The sequence below is a fragment of the Bombus vancouverensis genome, chromosome 10, assembly GCF_051014615.1.
Source record: "Bombus vancouverensis nearcticus chromosome 10, iyBomVanc1_principal, whole genome shotgun sequence".
Lineage (NCBI taxonomy): Eukaryota > Metazoa > Arthropoda > Insecta > Hymenoptera > Apidae > Bombus > Bombus vancouverensis.
The window spans coordinates 13,414,494-13,438,739 of NC_134920.1; the positions used below are offsets into that span (position 1 = coordinate 13,414,494).

The following is a 24,246-nucleotide window of genomic DNA, read 5'->3' on the forward strand; positions in this document are numbered from 1 at the left end:
GAAGTAATATTAAAAGCATCTGTTTTAATATTTTGCAATTTTTATATAAATGGTATTTATTATTTACATTTATGTTATATATGAAAAATATTACTGTGTGTGTATTCGTACTTTACAGTACTTAATGATATATTTTACACGAAGAAGAAATACATAGTTATGTTTTAACTGTCGTACACATGTCAAAATGCAAAATATACGAATATTTTTTGAAAACGAATATAAAGTAAGTGTTTATTTGTCGATACCGTGTATTCCAACTGAATTGGAACTTCATAACTATGTAATATTAGTTATATTTTTTAAAAGTAAAGTATAATAAATTATTAGCAGTATTAGAATAACGTAACTGATAATTATTATTTTATAGTATTCTATAGCTCCGATATTTCGGATAAGAAATCCTCGTTAAGTAATAAACTATCATCTAACAAAACCATATTTATGTTTAATTCATCACCAAATTCGTCGTCTATGTATAAATCTTCGGTGGTATTGTCTGCTATGACGGTATTGTCAATATCCTGTAACAATATAAGTAAGGTAAATATTTGTCATTTAATGCATTTCTATTAATTATTGTTGAAAACACAATAGCTTTTAATATCTGCTTTATTGCATTTTTATATGAATGTTTCTTTTTATTTATATTATTAATTAATAATAAACAAAATAATTAATTGCATAAATGCTTAAAGCATATGCAGTACATATATAGCGTACTACAGCTTTTATCGAATAAATAGCTTACCCCTCTGCGTATAGGTAATTTCCCTAAGGCCGAGTTGTTAACTATTCTCAATTGATTCAATGTTGCTGGTAAAGAACGCCGCCTTGGTAAATTACTGTGATGACACGTTTTGCAGTTTCTGTATTTCGTAGTATCGTTCATAAAATCAAGATTTTTCATAGCAGACTTTTGTTCATTTTGCTTAATTTCTATCTTAGTTTCGACATCGCTTTCCTGAACAGGTATTTCAGACTTTTGTGCAGTTTCGGAGGCTTTGGCGTTTTCTTTAATACTAGTTACTTTATTGTCTAAAGATTCAGCCTTTTCTTCTGATATTGTATCAATGTACGAAGCGTTGAATTCATTTGACACTTCAGCAATTGATTCGCAAGCAAAATTTCTGTTAATCGTTGTGTCGTATGAATGGCTGTAGTTTTCAATATTGGTAAGGCTAACGCCATTATTATTACTAGACTCGCTTTGTGTTTCATTGCTAATCATCGGGTTATCTACATTAGACTTATCGAACAAAAATAATTTGTCTTTTGTCGTTGACCATTCAATATCGCTAATTTCCTCGTCGTCGCTGTTATTTTGTAAATCGTACAGATTTTCGAAAATATCCTTCTTGGCTTGATTATCACCCAAAGTTACTTCAAAGTCCCCACAAGAGTATTTAAATGTAGGAGACGGACACGAATCGTTACTATTTGGAGTAACGGAGCGCACAATTTTTGTAGCTCGGTCCAAAGCATCTTTTAAGACTTGCAAGGGTTCGCTCTGAAGACTAGTGACCGACGTCGAATTGTTTATATTTTCGCATACTTGGTCAGATCCTCCCAGGCTGGTTTCTGTTTTAGTGACTAATCGTTTTATCATAAAGATTAATTGTTACACTAAAGATAAGAAAATGTTATAAATTTTAGAACATTATAATATAATAATAACTTTCCAAAACTACTTAAACAGGAATAGTATTATTTCAGCCTGAGACAAGAAGATTAGAAAAATATTTTATTTTTACTAGATTAATTTATTACCTTCCGAGTTTTTCTTTATGACGTAAGTAACATTGTTGTTGATAGAAACCGATTCTGTTGATTTTTCTGTTTGATTTTTAATCGTAGCTTCAGTGGAAATAGTATCGCTATCGTCTATCTGTTCTGCAAGGTAGCGTGGCTGTAATTATAAAGTATACAATCGTAAAGATTTCTAGGATTTTCAAAAACAAAATAATATAAATTCTTACAGATTCATCGGTATGCATTTTTCTCATTTTAGATAAGCAAATTAACTTCTCCTTTCTCCATAAAGATGTTTCGAAGAAGGTTTGTGGGTTGGAATTCAATACTTGTGGTTGTATTATTGCACCCTTAATGCCCTCAGGAGTATGTAAATAGGGAATCTGTAGCATATATTAGAATATAATGAGATTCAATGTTACTTGTCGAAGAACGATCTAATAGAGCCCAGAGTATCTTAAACTAATTTTAAAGAAAATTGTACCTTACGATATTGTTGAAACGTTGACTTCATGTAAGTCGGATTATACTGATTAGGAGATTTACTGTATTTTGGTTCTAAGCTAGTTTTGTGGCTAGCTGGCTTATGTGGTTCGTAATCCTTGCTTTTTACTTTAATGAGCATTTTACTGGTCGGACCTGATTTAAAATGATTAAAAAACTACATAAAGTACTGTATTGTACTACATAAAGTACTGTAAGTAAGTATTGTATTTGTAACTTTACATCTTTTAAAAATTAATAAATAACAATGGGAACATACATTCGGAAGAATTATTAAACTTTTATTAGAATTTTAATTCACTTTCTTAATCTAATAAAAATACTCCCAATTTTTTGATTCGTCTTTTTAATTTTCCTAGTTGCAGAAAGGAATTATAGCTCTTTTACCATTGTATTTATCAGATTCCAAATGATCTCGAAACATTTTTCAAATAATACAAATAAAAAATGTATACGTACTTATATTTGGAGATGTATGTGACGACTGGCTGCCGTAGAAGAAACATTGCCTTTTATTTGCCAATATTTCTTTCAGTTGTTTTAAGTTAGTTCTTGCGTCTTTGTAGGATTCATCGTCTGAAGATTGTAACAATGGCGAGGAATAAACCGACGTTGTTCTAGACTCCGTTGCTTCCTGCGGTGCTTTGACTTTTCTATAAATATTGTTCCACGGTTGCGAAATTTCTTGTACATTAAATTCTTCATTTCGAATATTTGACACTTCTTCGTTAGTAGTCGGATGGTTAATCTTCTTATAATTATTTTGTAAATTGCTAAAAGTGTTCGTATTTTTCTCTATATCGTTTCTAGTATTGCCTTTAACATCGTCAGCAGAGAAATTTATTTCTTCGATATCAGGTGTTACTTTTTGATTTGCATTTTGCTTGGATATTGACTTTCTTGAATACGAATGTTGCCTCAATGAAGGATCTGGACTTATCACGGAACGAGATAACTGTTTGGTTGAAACGCTTTTCGTCAGTTTCGGACCCTTATTTTTCATGGGAGATTTTTTTATTGGCAAGATATAAATATTTTCAGCTTCGTTATTATTGTTCGCGTATTGGTCGACATAAATTGGCTCTTCATGTTCGTATTGCGTCTAAAATTGATGATACATGTTCGATAGAAATTCGTGGCATCTACAAGGATCTTAGAGTTTTTAAAAGTGAAAACTGCACAGAAATAAAATTCCTCTATCGTATCTATTGAAATTTAATGGACATGTAAAAATGTACCAAATTAGATCGATATTATATAATTTTTCAAATTACCTAATAACAAATTTCATTGATACTATATTTCTGAATTAAATAAGATGTCACGAGATTTAATATTTTAATGAAGTGTAAATCTAAATTTCTTTTTCTACAGAAACGTACCTCCAATCTCTGCAGAAATCTACGCATTCTATCCATATCCAATGTCCTTTTATTAATATCTAATTGTAGTCCAGCGTCTAGTAAATTATTCAACAATGGTGGAAAATCATATAAATCCATAATAACACCACGTTTCCAATGCACGTACTGTCTCTCCACGTCTGCTTTACTATGTCCACTCCATGGTACATGCACTATTTATTAATCGAAGATCAATATTTTCTTATCAACCAATTCATAATTTTACGCATACGGATATTTATTAATGTACGATAAGAGGACTAAAATTAGTCGTTGCAGAGAAAAGCTTTCGGAGGATTTTTTTTTTTTTTTTGCTTTTATACAAAAAACGAAGGATGTACAAATTTCAGACGATATATATCTAAGAAAATCGAATTTTAATTTTTAGAATGTGAAGAAAAAATAACGACATAGAAAGCATTAAACTGCAGGGTGTTTCTGTACAGGTAGTACAATCGGATTTACATAGATGGATTCCTTATGAAAAAATAAAACGAAAATATACGCTTGCAGCTTCGTTCTTGAGAAAATTAAGTTTAAACATTCTCCACGTACGCTGCCATTTGCCACGCTCTTAACGTAATCGATTGCACTACACACTGCACCAGTAGATCTTAATTAATCCAATCTAATATAAAATTATGATATACATATTAATTATAAATATAAGAGACGCAGATATGGTTGCTGCTATTTCACTTATAATTAAAAAGCAAACGTGCATCATACGCGCGTATGTTATCCTGCTTATTACAAATAAATATTTTGAAATAGTTGCGAAACTTCGTTTATCGCGTCTAATAAACGCAGTGCCACGAAAATCACGCCGTTCGTTTAAAACTATTGAAATCTCAGTGAACGTGATTTCGTTTCCTTATTCGTTCTAAACCTGTTTCATTTTTATATCGAGTCGTTGGTGGCGTTTCTGGTTGAAAAGTTAATCTCCTAATCGTTCAGATTCAGGCGAAGAAATCGTATGATGCGTATGAAATTCTTCGAATACACAAAACTCGTTTCGGATCGTTGTACGAATTGAACGTATTGTAAAAAAAAAAAAAGAAAAAAATAATAGTGGAAGAAGGATCGACGATTCGATCCATCTGATTTGATTCGACACTTACTTGTACACATTTCCCAAATCAATAAAGCCAGTCCGTATACATCGCTCTGTTTATATGGTTCGTAACTGTGAAAAAGTTCTGGCGCTTGCCAGTGAAAAATCTCGTTTCTTAAACGTTCCTCGTATTCTCTCTCTGGTTTTGGCTATAGTAAAATTAAAAAATACAATCTTGTCAAAAGAAAGTTGATAAAAATGCTTCTCAATGGCACTTGTATATACATAAATTGCGTATTCGAGAAAGTAGATGTTATATTTGTAAAAAAAGAAAAACACTGGCGTATATTATATAAGATATCTTTATACGGTTACAAAATATTTCGTATCTCTTTAAAGTCTATCGGCTGTTCTTTATTTTGTATTACTAACTAAAACTTTTATATATCTGTATTACTGTATATATCTTACTGTATATGTATCACTTTATATATCTGTATTATTATTATATATCTGTACGTATGTTTAAAGTTATATTAAGATGTTTTTCGTTTCGTAAAGTATCTTTACATTATAATATGCGCGTACATTGCAACATTAGGCGTTGCTGTAAAAAATATCCGTGGGAACCGAGCGCGAATCGAGACGGAAGATTGTGCAAAATTCACAGAATCTATTGAAACGTTCGCGTGTATGTTAGAGCTACTTGATTCACACATAAGCACACGCACATTCTAGTATAATTCTCTTCGTAAAAATATCTGCAACACTGATTTTAGGCATAATACCTAAAGTACATAGTACGTAAATGGTAAAATCACGTTTTCTAGCACTTTACTACAAAGAAGTATCCATATAAACGTAAGTTGCTAATTAAGTGGAGTTTTTTAGATATCCGGGAATTCAACGATAAAATATTTTGGAAATATCGACATGCTCTTAGTTGAAAAATTAAAAGATATATTAAGTGTTCTGTTTATGGTGAAACACAAACACGGATGAGAAAAACAGTGTATGAATTTGGATTGAGTCATGTGTTCAAAAATAATGTACACGACAGATTCAGCTATCCGCTACCTACGATTATCGTGAATTTCCATGTTTCATCCGCTGAACGTAATTAACAGTGTTACGGTACAGTGACTTTATTCAAAATTGAACATTTGGTGAGAAGCGATGCCGACAATTTCCTGCTACGAAATACTGTTGGGTGCGTCAATGAAAAAACGGATATGACGTTATACTTAATGTCAGCTGTGTGTAGTTCACGAAATGATAATTAGGGGATTTCGCGTATGTCGGAAGAACCTTTTTTTTTCACATTTCGAATTGATCAAGATTTTGTAAGTATAAAGTAAAAATCGGATACGAAAGAGCATATAATATTAGTTAAAAGATATTAAATATCACTATACGACACACGTGTCGCGTTATAAAATAAATCACATATATTGTAATTTAATGGATATGAAATCTGATCAGCGTTTAATCCTTTCACTGAAATAGCCGAAATCTCGCTAGTATACTTATGCAACGTGTGAATTATTATATTTTTCATCGATCCTCGATCTACCGCATCATAATCAGTTCGTTAACTCGCAATAGTGAAACCAACTTTCAACACACGACTTTTTACCTTTATTGTTCTTTGCGACCAGGTTCTTTCTTTCGTTAATAACCCGCAGAAAAGAATTCACGCAGAAAAGAATAATTGCTGCTGGCTCTGTGAAAGTCAATTCACATTGTGCGAAGAGGTAACACGCTGATATTTGTTCACAAATAGTTTGCATGAATTAATTCCCGAGGATTTATAAAAAAGAAAAAAAAAACTGTCAAGTAGTCACACCTTGCAAAATACAGTCTGCACAACAGTTCGACACGTATGGATTATTTTCAATTAATTTCGTCCGATGACGAACGAGTAATTCGCCATATCATTATTTTTCCATGACGATCAATTTCTTCGTTGTCCGCGAAAGAATGTGCAGCGCAAAGATTTATCGAAATGCTTTAATGCAACCTGGTTTAACAATTTATTAAAAATTCACTTATGAGATGCAGGTTTCGTTGATAGGTAAATTATTATTCTTTGACAATAAATATGAAATAGTTACTTGAATACCAATTGAGAAAGAGCCAAGTGATTGGAAAGAAAAATTGATCGACTAAGATTTTTTTTGACTGCGATTACATCAACGAGCATTTTAGGCGGCTAGAGACTTCACGTTTTACAATAAAGTAAATGTAATTTTGAAACAATGCTTGATTTCTGATTTTACATTGTTCTATTCTTAGATTTTAGTTCACGAGATAAGATCGTCAAAGAATGGCAAATAATATCCGTCGAAATAATGTAGTAGAAAATAAATATAGATCCTAAGTTTTACAATTCTATTTGAGGTGTTACGCGCTAGTAATATTAAGGAGACATTTTCTGGAGGATTATTTACGCGCAAGTCAGCCACTAACACTTTTAACTCACATTACAGAAATGTTAGAAACATAAGTTATATCGATATCGTTAAACGTCATTGATGAGATATTTATTAGTACACCCAATCCTCTTACAACACGGTATTCTGAAAGTACGGTTCCGATATAACACGGAACGAATGAGCCATGTTATAAAAATATTGACTAAGTAATTAATACCAAAGTAATTAATCAACGTATGTCATACATCACCATAAAAAGATGAATATGTTCGCTTACACTGTTGATATGCATGGCCAGTTCCCATCCACCTAGTTTCACGACACCATTAGAAGCCAAATAGACGCAATGCGAGTTGATGGCACTGTGCACGTATCCGCGCATGTGAGAATGTCTTAAAGCATCGGACAGTCTTCCTCCGCATTTCGCAATGCCTTGTATGGATATTCGTTCACCCTGATCGTGCATGTAATGATAGAGGGTACAATCGATGGATTCGAAAATAGAGACCAAGCCATGATCGTCTGTGAAGGTACTGGCCATTAACAATAGCACGTTAGGGTGTCGAATCTCCCTAAACAGAAACATAAATATTACAAAAGTGAAAATGAGAAGATAATGCTTATGTATCGTTTCCACTTGTCTCGTTTGATATTATTCACGAAAATTACTCTATTCATTATTTTTCTTTTTTAAATTGTCAGTTGTGAAGATCGTAAAACGTACAACATGTATAAACTGCTTTACGTAAATTCATATTTTTGAGAATAAAATGATAGAAACGTATCGATAAAAGTCAATCGTTTTATAGAGTATCGATCGGTACGTACGAAAGCACATCTAAATCCGCTTTCACAGCATCTTTGCATTCCGGATGCGAATGCCTCTTCAGTGAAACTCGTGTATTTTGCCATTCTGCAAAAATCAATTCCAGATATCGATCTTCCGTGCCCGCTACCCATCCAATTTCAAAAATCTCAGGAGCTAATACATGCGGTACACCTGGTACGATCGATTTCGATTCTCGTAAGTTTCGTTCATTGTCGGATTTATTGTTATTATTTTTTGACAAAAAGTCTGCCCTTTTCTTATCGGGACTACAAGGTGCTTCGATGTCCACGTCGTCGGAGATTCGTCTTCGATCTATGAAAGCTTGAAGAGCATTACGATAAGATTCGCTAAAAACAGAAGTAAAAATATTATAAGTAACATTTAGAGTAATGTATTCGAAAAAGAAATGTTGTATTCCATAATTGTATTTATTAATAATCTATCAATTATAAACACTTAAAAATATATCTACGTATTTCAATAAAAATGAGTACAATAACGCTTTACTACATTAAAATATTCTACTATTCCGAAAATTTAATTCTTTTAATTCAAGTCACAAATTAATACTACGAAATTATTACTATAATATTAGGCAAAAAGACAATTATGTAACTGAAATATTGTCTAACAAAATATTCAATATCTACGGACACTTTAAGAGACACTGCTTTTTAATTAATAAAATCAAGTTACTTGACTTTCTCTACAATTTTAAAATTTCATATACATTTATTGACATTTTTAACCTACGTTACATCACATCACATAGCATACCGTATAATATTATATTTTAATTTTAATCGATTAATTGATATTGTAACAAATATTACAATAGTATCAACACCTTACTTATATTAGCCAAGTTGAGAACCCTTTCACAAGCGTAACTGTTTTGAGACAACACGAAAAATTCACACATAACAAACGATAATCATAAAATAAAAGACAGACAATGTTTCTAAAGGATAGTAACAATAACATCATGTGACACCAAAGTGTAATCGATATACCACTTAAATATACAAAGTAAGTTTGAGTGATAATGATAATGCTTAGAAACTAGAAAATACTACAACCTTCCAAGAAATTAAATATGGCACGATGTCGATTAGAAGAACCACGGTGGATGCTGTCAGTTTGAATTCTCTTTACGATATACACGATAAAATAGGTTAAGACGTTTATTGCTTTCGCGCGGAAAATGTAGCACTTACCTGACGGTCTGTCTGCGATTGTATTTCGATCCTTGATGGCTTTTCACTCTGTCTGTCATTTTGTAAATCAAAGTAATCAAATTCTGTTTTACATTTAATAGTTATGTATCCTTCAAACTAAATTCGTGGTGGCACTAGTGTTGTTAACGTGTATACTGGATCGAATTATCGATCGTATATCGATAAAAACATTCTAAGATGCGCTATTAGTCATCACCGAATATCTCGTATTGTGATTGGTACGTTGCAATTTTGAATTCGAGCAGTCTATTTATTTCGTGATGCAAGCTAGTACAACACTTCAAAAATTATATTGCATTTTTTAAAAAGTGAACGATATTGATTTGAATCAAATGACATTCGAATAAAATGGATTATTACATGATTATGAACTACGTAGTAGTGGTTTGGTGAAAATTTGGAAGTCCTAAGCAGTAAACAGCATCAATACGGTCTGTAGTCGTCGGACAACTACAATCGCTAAACGATTTTCCACGGTAGGTGTGGTGATAATGATCGCTATTTTCTCGTGTTCAGTGAGGTTTAACATATCACAACGAGCCGGAACCTGACCTAACATTGAACTTTTAAGAAGAAAAATACGAATACTGTATACCTTTGAATATATTATACCATACATTGCAGCAACATATGTCGGTGAGTACCTCTATTCTATCGAATGTGAAACTTTTACAAGTGTCACATGTTGTAGTCTTAGATCGTGTAATGCATGTGTCACATGTTCGTATTATCTGCGAATAAACGTACAATACCAAAAAGATACGATGTCTGCCCACTATCATTTTTTTTTTTAATAATTCAATAAATTAAAAGCAAAGATTTTTTAGGAAGGCATCAAATGGCGGGCTGAAAATCATAGTAGTGTAAGTCAGTTCAGCGCTGTTGTTTATAAATCGAGCTGTTTTATTTTCATTACTATAAAAACATTCAATTTCTCACCCTATACACACACACACATACATACGCATATATTTTTAAAATTAAGGAATCACGTTGCAATACAGAATGAAATTAGAACCTAGTTAATTATCAAATTGAACGACCAATTCTTTTAACGATTGTAAAATAACTAATGTTCTTAAAATTTTGACTTACATCGTTATAATTCTGAGCCAGCCAAATATAATGTAAAACTTACTTATTGAGGCCGTTCTGCTTTTGAGCTAAATTCCAGTCGTTTCGATCTCTTTGTATGGTATCTCTGAAAAAATATATACACTCGTGTCATTGAATTGGCAGCGTGCAATGGAAAAGAATTAGAAACCGAGTTAAGCACGTGAAATTCGTTCGATCGATCGGTAACCAGAAAATCGTTATCTCTAGATATAAGAAAATTTCCGTAAGAATTGAACTACATTTTAGATATCAAATTAGAAATATTATTAGCAAATATCGTAACATTTTTAAATACTTTTGAAATCAGAGATATTTAAATAAACTGTAGATCTTAAATTGGCAATATCATAGGTGATGTTAATTACACTTTAAAGACATTATTAATAATATTAAAATTAAAATTCGTTCCTCAGAGGGAAGATAAGTAATAGACCCGTCAATTTTATTCTGTTACGATTCAAAGAGCTAGAGAGGTTAGTGGAACGACTCGAATGGCAAAAAGCCGAAGCATTACGGAAAGTAAATAGTTTATATCTGTTTTTTGCCCGCGAAATTCCAGGCTCCACGAACTTGTACTTTCTCTGATTCCTTTTTCATGGATCGTAGAACAACCACACTGCCGACACGATTATGTATTTCGTTTCTTACTCTGTTCTCTTTCCTGCGCTTCTTCCTTCCTTCCGGTTTACATATCGTTAGTGATGTATTCGTTAACAGAGCGAAAAACCGAATGACAGCTTAAAACGAATGTTTCGCGATCTAGTAAACATAGAATTTGGGCTTTTAAATAGAATAATTTTTACCGGGCAAGTTTAGCAAATTTTATTATTAAAATTTGATTAGACTTGAAAATTCTCACAGCTTTGAACTATTCGCTGCATCAAGCCACTATATATGCATACATAGTGAGTGATCGTTAGCGTTAATTAGGCATATGTATGTTGAGGATCACGATCCCATGTTGTATGCCAATTTTTTTTACTAACGCTAAGTGTGTGTTTACGTTAAATATCTCGCAATCTCTATATACATTTTTGGCTTGGTTTCAAATTTTATCGATACAATCACGATAGCCGTGTGCCAATGAAAAAAGTTTCATTCATACAAATTTTCTCTGTTAATTAATCAAATGTTCTTACGAGCCATTGTACTTGTGACGTTAAATCCAGATATAACAAATACCACAGAAACGTTGAAGACGACTCGATAGTTATTATTTAAAATTATTATTATTTAAAGTTATCCAGTTATAAGATTGCGTAGCTAGGAAAGTAGACGTACTCGCAATTGACGAGATCAAGCGTAAACGGTAATTTCTTCAATTGAATTTAAGTATTAAACAGGATTTCGTTAAGAAATCCCTGCGACCAATTGCTGGAACAATTAATTAAACTCTGCGTAATGGTTACATCGAGTGGTTAAAATTGACCCTATTAGTGTTGAACTTATTCTTCTGTAAACGGTGTCGATAATTGTTACGTTGCCTCTACGTTTCATTTGATTGAAATCAACTCGTTACATTTTTTATAAATACAATGTATAATATTACAATATCTATATACTTTGATCGTTATAGACGATTTAATTGATCGATCAATTTTACGAATCGTTTAAGTTGTAATCGATCTTAAACGAAAGACTAATTGAACGACCGATAAAATCGGAAAGTGAGTAGCGATAACCTAACGAACTTTATCGATACTAACGTCCATAAAGTTTTTTCATGGTTTTATCGATGAACACAAGTCGAAGCATAATTAAGACTCTCTAATTTACACTCGAAGGTAACCGAAACACTTTATCTCGTGATTCGTACAAGGACTTACATATGGATATCGTTCTTCTTTGAAATTCAATACGAATCGTAACAACGTGCACAATTTACAGAGTAGCAATTTTTACGTCTATTTCTATGCCGGTGAAATCAGGAACGCCGGATGAAGATAGGTAAGATACAGACGTAACGATAATGCAATCTGATAAACTGTAATCTACTAACTAGCGAGAACGCTAGCAAAAGTAGTACGCTTCCGTGATTCACTTCGTTTGAATATACTCGCTTAATTAAAGCTAAATACTAGCGACTGTTTATTGAGAACGATATCAAATCATTGAACGTTATGATAGTTTAATGATTATTTAATTTGATAATAATTTTCGTTAGAAATAGATATCAAGGAGTAAATGAAAAATGAGCAAAATTTCTAATTGGGTTGCGGATTTTTATGCAAATTCGTATTTTTATATAACCCGAGAAATGAAAGATTCGCCGTTAATTTTGGTAAAGATCGTTTCACGCTCCAGGTATTGTAACAAAGAGTTTACTTTTTCTGCACTTATATGAGACATTTACACGATTATATCGATAAATTTATCGTGACATTATTTGCGATATATTAAATCAAAATCATTCAAAGAAATAAAAGGGAATAAGTGTCGTAAAATAAGCGATAAATATAGCTGCATTTTTCTACGAATTATCGAAAGATATGTGCTCGATACATATTTTGTCTACGTGGTGCAGATTAATCATGACAGAATAAGAAAATTAAATACAAATACTGCACATCCTATGACCGCATTTCACGTATCTTCGGCTAATAAACTAGGCGACGAGTTGTGTCTATATATTTTTTTTTAAATTATAACTAGTTTGTTGACAATCTGAAATAAATATTTTGACTTGAAAATTTATATGTTATAAGAAAATTATTTGTGTAATATGCTGCCTTTTGTGAAATCTTACTTTGATAGTAAGTGTATCGGTACTCGATAGTTCGAAAGATCAATCTCAAAGACCATCAGCCACGTCTCATAGCAGTAAAACGAAATTTTTAGACGTTAGAATCGTTAGCCAGTGTGCGAACGTTGTGAAATAATGTTTCATTTTAATTAAAGTTTGTCGATTATATTAAAATACTAAAACTTTGATATACATAAATTCTTATTTATACTGTTGACAAATTCGATAAATATTCATTATCAGACTGATTGCACAATCGACGATTACTAACATTAAACGTAACGTTCAAACAGATATCAAAACGAATATCAGTCGCTTTCAATCTGCAATTTCTTATTAAATATCAACGTATATTATGCAATCTTTATCGTTCATTAAAAAAAAAAGTAAGAACTGCGGTGATACGATTTCTTAAAATAGTTTAACACGATCAACGAAGAAACAGGACGTAACGTTTTAGCTTGCGCTTTAAATTAATACTACCGATGTCTATGTACTCGTCGTCCATATGACGACATAACTATTAACAGAGAAAGCATATGGTATATTAGTATGCTTAATAAACCCTTATTGTGTGCTTGTGCAGCGAGAACTGACCTGCCGCTATTCTCAGATCCGCATCGTCACAGTTTCATTAGCAGCAATTATGTAATGCGAATATGTGAAATAAGATGATTCGCGAATTTGTCACAAGACAAACGCAAATACGAACGCTAAAATGAACTTGTAAGACGGTGTAACGCGAATACTGCTATCGCTCCTGATATTAAGAATCGAAATAATAATATTACAAATATTTCACTATGTATTTATACGGTATATTTTACACTAGCAATGAAATTTACTATTTCGAAAATCGACTAATCCTACTGAAAAGAGGAAATTTTATCTCTTACAATTGACAATGAGTAAAATCGAAGAGTTTGGTTTCAAGTTCGAAGGTGAATGTAACTTTCGCGAATAAAATATAACAGTTTATCGCAAACATATTAATCATATTATTTTACGATAGAATTTATCATCGTTGGACACGAAACCTGAGTTTCAGTCAAACGTTGTAAAAAAATGTAATTATCATTCTAATTTCTCCAGACGTACGATACTCGGTATTATTTTCTACTATTTCTCTCAATTTTATTCCTATAACATTCCGTTAGCTTCAAACAAATTGGCCGCTTCTACATCTGTCCATCGAACGATACAACGTAATTGGTCGAAATCTTTCGTATTCTCTTTTGTATTCTCACTTGGAATATTCGACGAATAAAGTACATAGCTAAATCTTCGTTTTGCTATGATTTTACGTAGAAAACACTTGGTACCGGTAAGCGTACGATCATTTAGTTAGAAGCATAATGGAGGTCGTTATATCGTAGTAAAGCTACGTTGATTCTAAGGTAACGGTTTACCTGTGCTCACCTCCAAACCACACAAAAGGCCTCGTTCTTTTTGAGCGTAATTAACCCGTATCTTCGATACGCTTGAAACTTTTCGGGACATTTTCACAAAGCAGAAAGCAAACGGTATTACGGAGAAACTCGTCCGGCTATCTATTTTTGCCCGATCGTTGTCTATTGTTTGATCCAACTATTTATTCGCTAGCATTATGTAGCATCTACCTCGTATTTTACGTTTCATGACACGATCGTTCGGTCGTTGTCTTTCATTGATATCGAATCTTTCCATCGCTGTAATCGTACGTAAGATGTCGAAGCAAGCTTTTAGATCAACGAATACATTTACGGAACAGAGTGCTTTATCAACTTTCTTGAAACTTTCTTATAAATACGACAGAATGATATATTCGTAATTAAAAACGTTTGCAGCGTTGTCGAAATTTAAATTTTACGAAAAGAGTTTATATTATCCCGAATCTGAATATCGTAGGCTGTTGATCTTACAGGATGTTAATTTCGTGGACCACTAACTCCATTGAATTTCAGTAGTACGGAACAGCGGTTTAACGGAATTTTCATTTTAAAAAATACTAAGGATTTTAATTTCTCAGAGTCGTGTTCGTGAGTTATATTGTATGTAGATACGTATCTTTAGATATAGTTAATATATATTTGCATCGATCCATTGGAAAATTAAGCGACGAGTTATATAAATTTATATATGAATTTTACGATAATTCTAACTTCATAACATACAATATCAAAAGTTCCTTAAATTAACGTTGACACTAATAACGTTAGTATCAGAGATATTTTGTTTTAAACGAAAAATTCTCTTTCAAAGAGTATCGACGTTGAAGGAATTTCAACTTCACAGAACATTAGTTCCATGGGATTTTATAGAGTAATGGCCTTCACGGATATTCCAAGTGCATAGTGTTTGATTTTAAACGCGCACTATATCGGATGATATTTCAATTTCAAAGGACATCAACCACGAGGAATTTTAATATCGCTAAATGTACATAACTGTTGATAAAACATCGCGAAATCTTATGAGATACAATAATACTCTTTATGAAAAACATTTTCTCTCAAGTAAAATTTCGATTCTAAGGAATAGTTAAGTAATGTTGAGAAGCGGAAGATTATTTCAGCCGTACGGAACTTTGTGAAACAATATCCATCTTAAAGAATCGACTTGGTTCTACTAAATATCACAGACAACTCATCTCGAATGAAACTTTTTCTACTAACATTGGACAACTTCACACGCTTGCAAACATCGCAGAAACTTCGACAGCGCGGAGCAAACTGCGGAAACATTCCACTTGAGACATCAAGAGTAGACAAAACTCGCACGAAATCGAACACGAACTATAAATTCGACGAATAATCACGTTAACGTTCACGGTTGTGTGGACCAGTGACGTAACTAATACAGCAGGTCTATCCGAATGTTTTGGAGCAGGGGAACCGGTTGCAGCGATGTCTATGATAAAGCATAATTCTCTGGTTGACGAGCTGTGTTATAGGCGAAGGTTACCATGTTCGTGTCGCCGGTTTATAAATGGCATCGGCACCAAAAACTCAGAGAAAAAGTGTTAGCGTGTGACATGCGTAACGTGTCGTTGAGATCGCGAGAAATGCCATTGCGAAACGCTTGACTTTTACCTGACTTGGACAAAATGTACGTTAAGATTCTGCTCAAAGTCTGAAACGTTTGGGATACGAGGAATGTCGAGAAAGAAAGTACGATATTAAGTTTTGAAAAGAAATGAGGGACGTTCTTAAAGTTAGACAACGATAATGACACGGCGAATGTAACAAAAATGTACAACGTCGAAGACATTTTTATATTGAGATATTTAGGAAAGGAAAGTGAGATCAGGGTAGGAAAGCTAGGTTCAACGTAATTTCAAGGTAGTGAAAGATTCGTACGATTTAAAGACAGAAAGAGGTACGTGAAGAGATATTGGATTAAAGTTAAATTTTGCTTTTTGTTATTTTTAACGTTATCATTCTATTCGAAATATAAAATAATCACTAGAAGAAGAGACGAGCGTTCTTTTTATTAACTGTACCGGATACCGAAGGTTCCATCGTATTCTCGTCAAGTACGTATCGTTTCGTGATCGAATTCTAGCGTAAATTTAATAATTCACGCTTTTTTAGAAGATTATTTTTGCTTGTTATCTGTTCTAGAAAATGATATAAAATAAGTAAAAAATACAAAATTGGATCGAGTATTTTTAGATGAATATATAATAGGTGCTTGTTTCTTGTTTCACACATGTTTTACTCTTATATCTGTATTTTTAAATGAAATTAATGTTCTTATCGGTTTTACGTTATAGCAATAAATTATGGTAAATTACGTAGATATTAATATTTCCTCTAATGGGTTTCGTAATAACCGTAGCGTTCTAATTACTCTAATGCTCTCCTGTACGAGCTGTGACGCGAAAAAGAAAAGGAAAAACTGGTAAAGCGAATTCCATATTTCCAACGCTTTTTTCCGCACATATCCTGGAAACTCGATCACTCGTGAAACGTTTGGGAATTAACGCGAAGCTATTCCGGTGGAATTTATTTTTATCGAAAGTTTCCATTGCAAGGATTCCTTGTGAAAGTACCGACATTTGTATAGTTAATTGGATCTACTTAACATTCAATTACACGATGTTAATTTCAACCTAACGATAAATAGCTCTTTCTATTATTACTTTCATATGCAAAAATCGCTTGGTTCACAGAACCATTTCTTCTTTAATGTTTTTCCTCGGGAAAATATCTTCATAGATATGTAATAAAGATGCAAATTTATTCCATCTACTTACTGCTACTTTTCTGTGTTAGTTAAAAGTTACTTGTGCAAATTTTTAACCACATACTTATTCAACGCGAGATACAACGATCTAATATCAGGTATCGATAATTATTCAAATATCGATTATCTTCTTTAACGCTAGATTTACCAGAGTGATTACTTTCTTCGATATTATCTATAGACCTATAACTTTTTTCCATTTTTCAGATTCGAACGATTTTCATTCAAGCACGTTCTACGCGAACAAAGGTTCGTTTTCTTCTCGATATGTACGTTCTCGCATGTCCTTCGTTTTGATTTCTTTTTTACAAACTTTACGATTCGGTGATGTTCAACGTTAAATTAAACTTAATCAAACCTAACTGAAACGTTGATATTAATAATAACAATATGAACGTTTAATCATCGATTACGGCACGCAGAAAATATAAAATATTTCTTCCAAACGAAATTTAAACGTTTCTTCGTTGAAGACGAAATCTTCGTTCGGTGGCTTATCCATCGAGGAACTGTTCCGTCGAATTAATTTCACTGACCCGGCGTTACGTAAAAGCGGACCATTTTCTCCAAATATAGGTTGAGACACAGAACAATCGTAATAAGTGTCACACGTGTGATATATTTAGTAACCGTAATTATCGTATTCATTGTTGTAACGCAGTGAAAGAAGTGACTGCTCGTTTGTCACTGCGCGCCGCGTCGGTTCAAACAATGTGGTCTCACTTTGTTGAACACAGTTTCCTGTGGTAGATTTGCTCGATACGACAGCAACAGTGAGAACTTGACGCAAAAAAACGTTACCGTTGGATTTCCTACTAGCCATTCTTATCTTCCTATTCTCTTTTTTATTACCGAACTTTTGAACAATTTCAGAAACAGCGAAAATCCAGGCGATACCGAAGTATTTTCAAATCGATCGAGCAATTCTTTCGTCGAACAAGTATTTTCTACAATTTTTAAATTACATCTGTCGCACGTGGGGCGACAAAGTGTTCGAACGTAAATTGTTGGCTCTTTTTAACTTTAAACTAGTATCATTGGGTTGTAGGCGATTTACATGGATTTAAGATTAAATTCTTGAATTTTACAGTACTCCGTGTTTATTTCTACTTTATATTTCACGTGGTAAAGATCATTAGCGAGCTTCATTATTGTAAATGTATGGAATATAAATCAAAATGAAATACTCTACAGTCGAATGACTTAAATTAAATTTCATTGGAATTATTATGGCCACCTATGATCCCAACAATAGCAGTTCGGTAGTTGTCAACTTAGCAAAAATATTTGACAAGAAGATATTTGACGATTCAATATTTACTTATGTACATGTTCTCTTGTAACGATTTCGTATGTTCCACCGAAACTGTCCATACCACGTTGTTTACCACCTCGCGTAAAACGCGCGAAATTAATTCGTCCATTCGCTCATACGGAAGGAAGAAATAGTTGCGTAATAGAATTCGGTCATTGGATAAGCGTCCAAGAAATACGTAATGACGAAACGATATGCTATTATGGAGTAGCAACTAGACAGTCTACTGCGTCATAAAATTTGTTTTCGTTTTGAAGGTTGACTTTGTTTTCCTCGATGTCGTACAACGTATATTCGCCAACGAATTAAGATTTTCGAACAAATATTGCTTATGACTTGCAAGACGTATTATCGATAATCATATGTTATAACGTTATTAATATAGTATATAAATACACGTATAAAATAATATAGTACGGTTTTATTAAAGTTTCAGAGTTTGTAATTTCTTGAATCAGAATAATTTTCTTAAAGCGCAAGACTTTTTGTACGCACGTAATGGACGTAAAGGTACGTATTTCGTAAAATAACGCACGTACTACGATTTAAATTAATACAGACAAATGAAATTAAAATAAATAAATATCGAATGGACGAGTCTTAATTAAAGGGCATGTACGTATGTATGTGTATAATAAAAAATTGCAAAATGATATAATTACTGTATGCGTCTGAACAGAAAAGAAACGTTTTATGTACGCGTCTTTGCTACAAAATTGTTTCTTTTATAGTAAATGAGCGTCACAGGAGGTCGTAGCACCCATTGATTGTAACAAAAGTTGCACAGTAATTACCTTCGAAACTCTTTAAAACGAGTCTTTGTAAACATACAAAACTGCGTCGTACTAACAACTGTCACATTAACAATCCGACTGTTAACAGCTTTATGTGCTTACGTTTAACGACGCTAACCTTAATAATCTTAAATAATCCTCACTAATCTTAAATAAACGTGAATTTACATGGTATCTTCAAAAAGTTACGCGTACACGAATTTATTTTTACTAAACGGAGGATCGACACATTTTCTCTATTTTTTAATTAATTCGAGAATTTCTCAAATAAAACAGACCCTCGATTATTATCAGAAGATTAAGATTAACAGAAAATTTGGACGTTGTCTCCTGTAAGACTAATAATTAATAAACGTTAATTTATATCTAATATAAAAACTGACAGAAATGATTACATTTTGATTCAAGAGTTTTAATTAAACATTGATATTAATATTTATGAAATAAAATATATAATTTTATTCATAAAACAATCGACAAAATAATGTTAACAATATCTTGTAGTTTATTCTTAAGTATTTGGAAAAAAATTTTATAAACAAGATTCGACTATGCGAAAAATTTCATTACCATCAGTTTGATCAGTATCTGTTTTGACGATCGGTACCTGATTTTGAAAAAGTATGTTCCTGCAGCAAATGATCGTAGAATGTCTCTAGTCTACTTATTGCCCCAATTGATATTCGACATAGGTCTAGTCTACTTGATATTCTAATTAATATTCGACACTTTAATGTCGCAGCGTCTTATGAAACTCAAAAATATGTTCGTACATGCATCATGAATGTCTCTAAAATACCGTGTTCTAAACTCGAAGCGTATGATACTAAATCTTTCGTCACATCATTCAGGAAAAATACGACTATATATAAGCGATCGTGATGTTTATAAATCTTTTAAGCGTTTGCGTGCAATAATTCTATCTCTGGTTTATTACGGTTTAAGGAACCTTATCAGGCCAACAGTTTACCACGCGATTACGTTAGGAGAAAAAGAATTAAAGATCAAACAGTTGTTGGATTAGCTTGTTCGACGATATAGACTTTTTCGAGCGACGCCGGTTGAGACATAATTTTGGAAATGTTGCAATAAATAAATCGCGATTTCTTCGTTCTATCTTTCGTTTCGTGGTATAATAAAATTTTTGTATTTGTCGACAGAGTAGGAAAAGAAAGAAATTAACGCTTTGATAATTTTACGTTATTCGTAAAACACATTAAAATTCAGAATAATGTATATATAAAAGCGTTTAAATTATAATATCGTTCAAAGAAAAATAAAGCTATATACCAGGAAATTATTTTACTCGTAGTAATAAGCAATCTCGTTATTATTAGCACTTTTCTTTCGTCGAAATAACTTTTCATTGACGTTAATCAAGTTTTTCAGCTCGCGATTTTGTTAGTAGTTAATTACTTTTTTCTGTTTTGTGGGAAATATTACTTCCTCTTCACGCTTCGAGCAATGTGTACTAAAGTGGTTAAAATAAAATAAAATCACGCCTGATCATTAAATATTTTGATCATTAAATATTGTTAAAAAAAGTAATACGACTAAATTCCTATGCTTAAGTAATTAATAAAAAAAGATCGAATTATATCGTAGCTGTAATAGTTTCTATTACGTAAAATTGGAAATATCACGAATATAAAATTACTCCGAGTGTGTAAACAACGTCTTCTACCCGTATTATTATTCTTAATAAACAAAGTGTAGAGTATATAGAATATGATTTTAATTTATTAAATATCTTCATCCTTGTCATTCGAATAATTTATTTCGTTCACTCGCAGAAACAGTGATATTAATTTCCAATCTTTCGAGTTTTAAATTTCCTGAAAGTCTGTGACCTTTAATCGGTAAATACACTAACAGTTGGAATTGTATTGCGCCGAACGTTTCGAAGAATCATTTTCTTTAAACCTTATTTTTTATCTTTTCTGTTTAACTGTTTTCAGTCGTGTCACCTTTATTTTAAATTTATGATAACTACGCGAAATACGATATTTAAAAGTAATATCGTTTATACACGTAACAACGTATCAGTACGTTTTCGCCTTGACAAGGAGCGCAAAACATTCCGCGTTATATTTTACTTAAACAATAAGTACAGTTACCTTACTAGTAATGACATTATAAAACTGTCAATGACGATGTAATTATGGAAGTACATGTACAAAACGCTCTTCGTTATATTTCATTGTTCCTTTACGAAATAAGTAGGACTATATCATCCAGTGTAATAATCGAGAAATCACCAATAACTAAGTAATCGATGGAAATTCGAGAAGAGCAGTTAAATATTTGCAAAGTATAAGGAAGTTTGCAACGTTAAAATATACAGGAAACTCGATTGGTAAATAGCGACAGATGATTTCGTATGTGATTAATTGACGATAAAATAAAAAAGAAAAAAATAATGTTACTATACACTGTCAAATACGAACGTTTGACAAAAAAGAAAAAAAAAAACAGTACAAAGGCTACATGCTACGACATTCGATCTTTCCAAAATGTTTATCACAAGTTCGTTGTAAAAGTTTCTTAGAAAGTAGCCAACGAACAATACACGTTTCTAATCTAGTGGCATTCTAATTAACATCACCGCTATAAACAATTTCAAAGATAAAGCTGACGTAAAAATATACAATTTGCATATTCGATTACCAATAGTCTCGAAACTATGTACTACATGTTTATATATTCCACTTATCACATTATCTACAGCCTATTACACACGTAATATTTTTAATTGTTTATTACTAGATCGTTTCATACAAATCAAAATACACACTGTCCCATAAGCAACACTAAGTGACAAGCAAAAATAAAAATGCAAAATTATAAAAATAAAAAAGAAGACTTACTTTCTGAGCCATTTGAACATTCCCATCATACCCATTGCGCACGTGGCGCATCGGCCGACCGTATGCAGATTAGTTTCGACGAAATGACAGGTGAACACCACGATGCCAAATATCACTGTGAACACGAAATTGGAGCGCGACGCGTACGAATCGAGCTGATTCGCTTGCTTTTCGCAACTGACGACGAATTGACCGGCGCTTGCGCTCGTGCTCGTGCTCGTGCCGTAGCGACACTCACTTCTCACACTTCTGACAACGCAACTGTCCGCCTCTTCGCCGTTCTCTGTGAATCCTAGTCGTGCAATTACCACCCGCCGGTCCCCACTACCCATATCTTGCCACGATTTTCCGTATCCTTGCGTATCCTTGCTTTGTAGACTCGAATAACTACGTACGTACACAGGAAATTGTATTTTATTTTTTCGTACGCGTCGATAGTACAGTTTCGCGATTATACTTTATTATATACTAATCGTTCTTAGACGGAGTTTGGAAATTTTTCATGTCAGAACCGAGAAGATGTGTCCACGCGTAAAATAGAAAGATCAGTTGTCGGATTTTATCCGATTCGGTTAAAATTTTCAAATTTTATCACCAAGGATTGTACCAAACTCTTGAATCTTAGATTTTTTATTTCTGGAATTAACGAAAGATGCGAAAGTACCTCTGGCAAAACTAATGTCGGCATTTATCAACGTTTTTTTTTTTTTTTTTGTTATTGGTACGCTCGAGAATGTGAAATGTTTATAAGTAGATCAATATAGGATGTACGTATACAAGTTTTTACCATTTTATAATAGAATTAATTAGAACAGATACGAGAGTATGATATTGTAAATCGGTATGTTTTGACAATGTGTTTTACAAGCTAATGGATATTTTCGCTCGAGATCGTTGTTTCGATCGATCGTTACTTTTAATTCAAACGAAAAATAAGCGACAGAGTATTAAAAACGATACGTTAATTCGGAGTGAACAACGAAAGGAACGGCACTTTGCATTTTTCTAAGGTATTAACGAATTATATTTATATGAATACGAATTAGAATATACGAGTGTCGATTGCATCGAATTGGCATCTGTTGACATATTGTCATCGTTGAAATTAATAGCGCATTTATATTACGTAGATGAAAATGTAAACAACGGTTTTCCGTATTTAAAATATCATTACGATAATAAACTTACCCACGCCAACATGATATACCAATCATTCTTGAAATAAATATGTCGTAATAAATTACAATATATTTTGTGTAATTAAAGTTCAAAATTGCCCAACCGGTTGTCGCAAGTTCGTGAAACAATAGTTTCGTGTCACAAGAAAATGTCACCACAAAGTCTCACATCTATTTAAGTTCTTCGTTGATCGCCATAATAATCGAAGCAAATACTCGTTAAAAATATCTAGTGCTGAATTTCAAAATTTCACGTCTAATTTTACGTATATGGGAATCTCAATATTAATACTCTGCACAGAGAGCATGCAGTGTCGCGTCAAACGAACCAACTTCCGAAACGAGACTCAATGACAAACACTGTCGTAGGTATGCGCGTTCAAATTTGACAACAACTTTTTCTTTAGTAGACATACGTACAAGTGTTTTTAGCTCGGTAGCTGTTGCTAGTTTCTGTTGTTATACATATTTGTACCGGTGATTACGAAAGTAATCGTAGGATCAGTCAAGAATAAAAAAAAAAAATTAGTTTATTGTTTATTTTACGTTGCGCACATTTACATCGGAATAATTTGGATTCATGTTTGCAAAGTAGTAGAAATTGAAACGTTGGATCGAGTTGACTGTTACGCCATTAAACAGGATTCAAAACTGTAAATACCGATTATCAGCGAAACATTTATATTCGTTGACACATTTTGCATAATGTAAAGCAACGAGACGGTTATTTATCGAGACAGTCCTGTTATCGTATAAAATGTGTGAAATTAGAGAGGTCAGCTTAGTATACG

The 24,246-nt window shown here is 32.6% G+C and overlaps 1 protein-coding gene across 4 annotated transcripts; it reads right to left on the bottom strand.

The window, feature by feature from the left end:
• Positions 1–86: 86 nt before the first annotated feature.
• Positions 87–23,769, bottom strand: LOC117163516 (uncharacterized). 4 transcript variants are annotated; one of them, XM_033345847.2, is made up of 13 exons: positions 23,466–23,769; positions 22,278–22,664; positions 10,354–10,416; positions 7,977–8,324; positions 7,426–7,720; positions 4,781–4,922; positions 3,639–3,832; positions 2,716–3,358; positions 2,237–2,391; positions 1,980–2,135; positions 1,771–1,909; positions 752–1,581; positions 87–524 (listed from the first exon to the last, which is right to left on the bottom strand). In XM_033345847.2, exons 1-13 carry the CDS (start codon positions 23,489–23,491, stop codon positions 375–377), a joined length of 3,528 nt encoding a protein of 1,175 aa, XP_033201738.2. In that variant the 5' UTR covers positions 23,492–23,769; the 3' UTR covers positions 87–374. The 4 variants fall into 4 exon arrangements, with proteins under 4 accessions (XP_033201738.2, XP_076478128.1, XP_033201739.2 ...); XM_076622013.1 differs by having other exon boundaries at positions 752–1,593; positions 23,466–23,767; XM_033345848.2 differs by lacking the exon at positions 10,354–10,416 and having other exon boundaries at positions 752–1,593; positions 23,466–23,768.
• Positions 23,770–24,246: the final 477 nt, after the last annotated feature.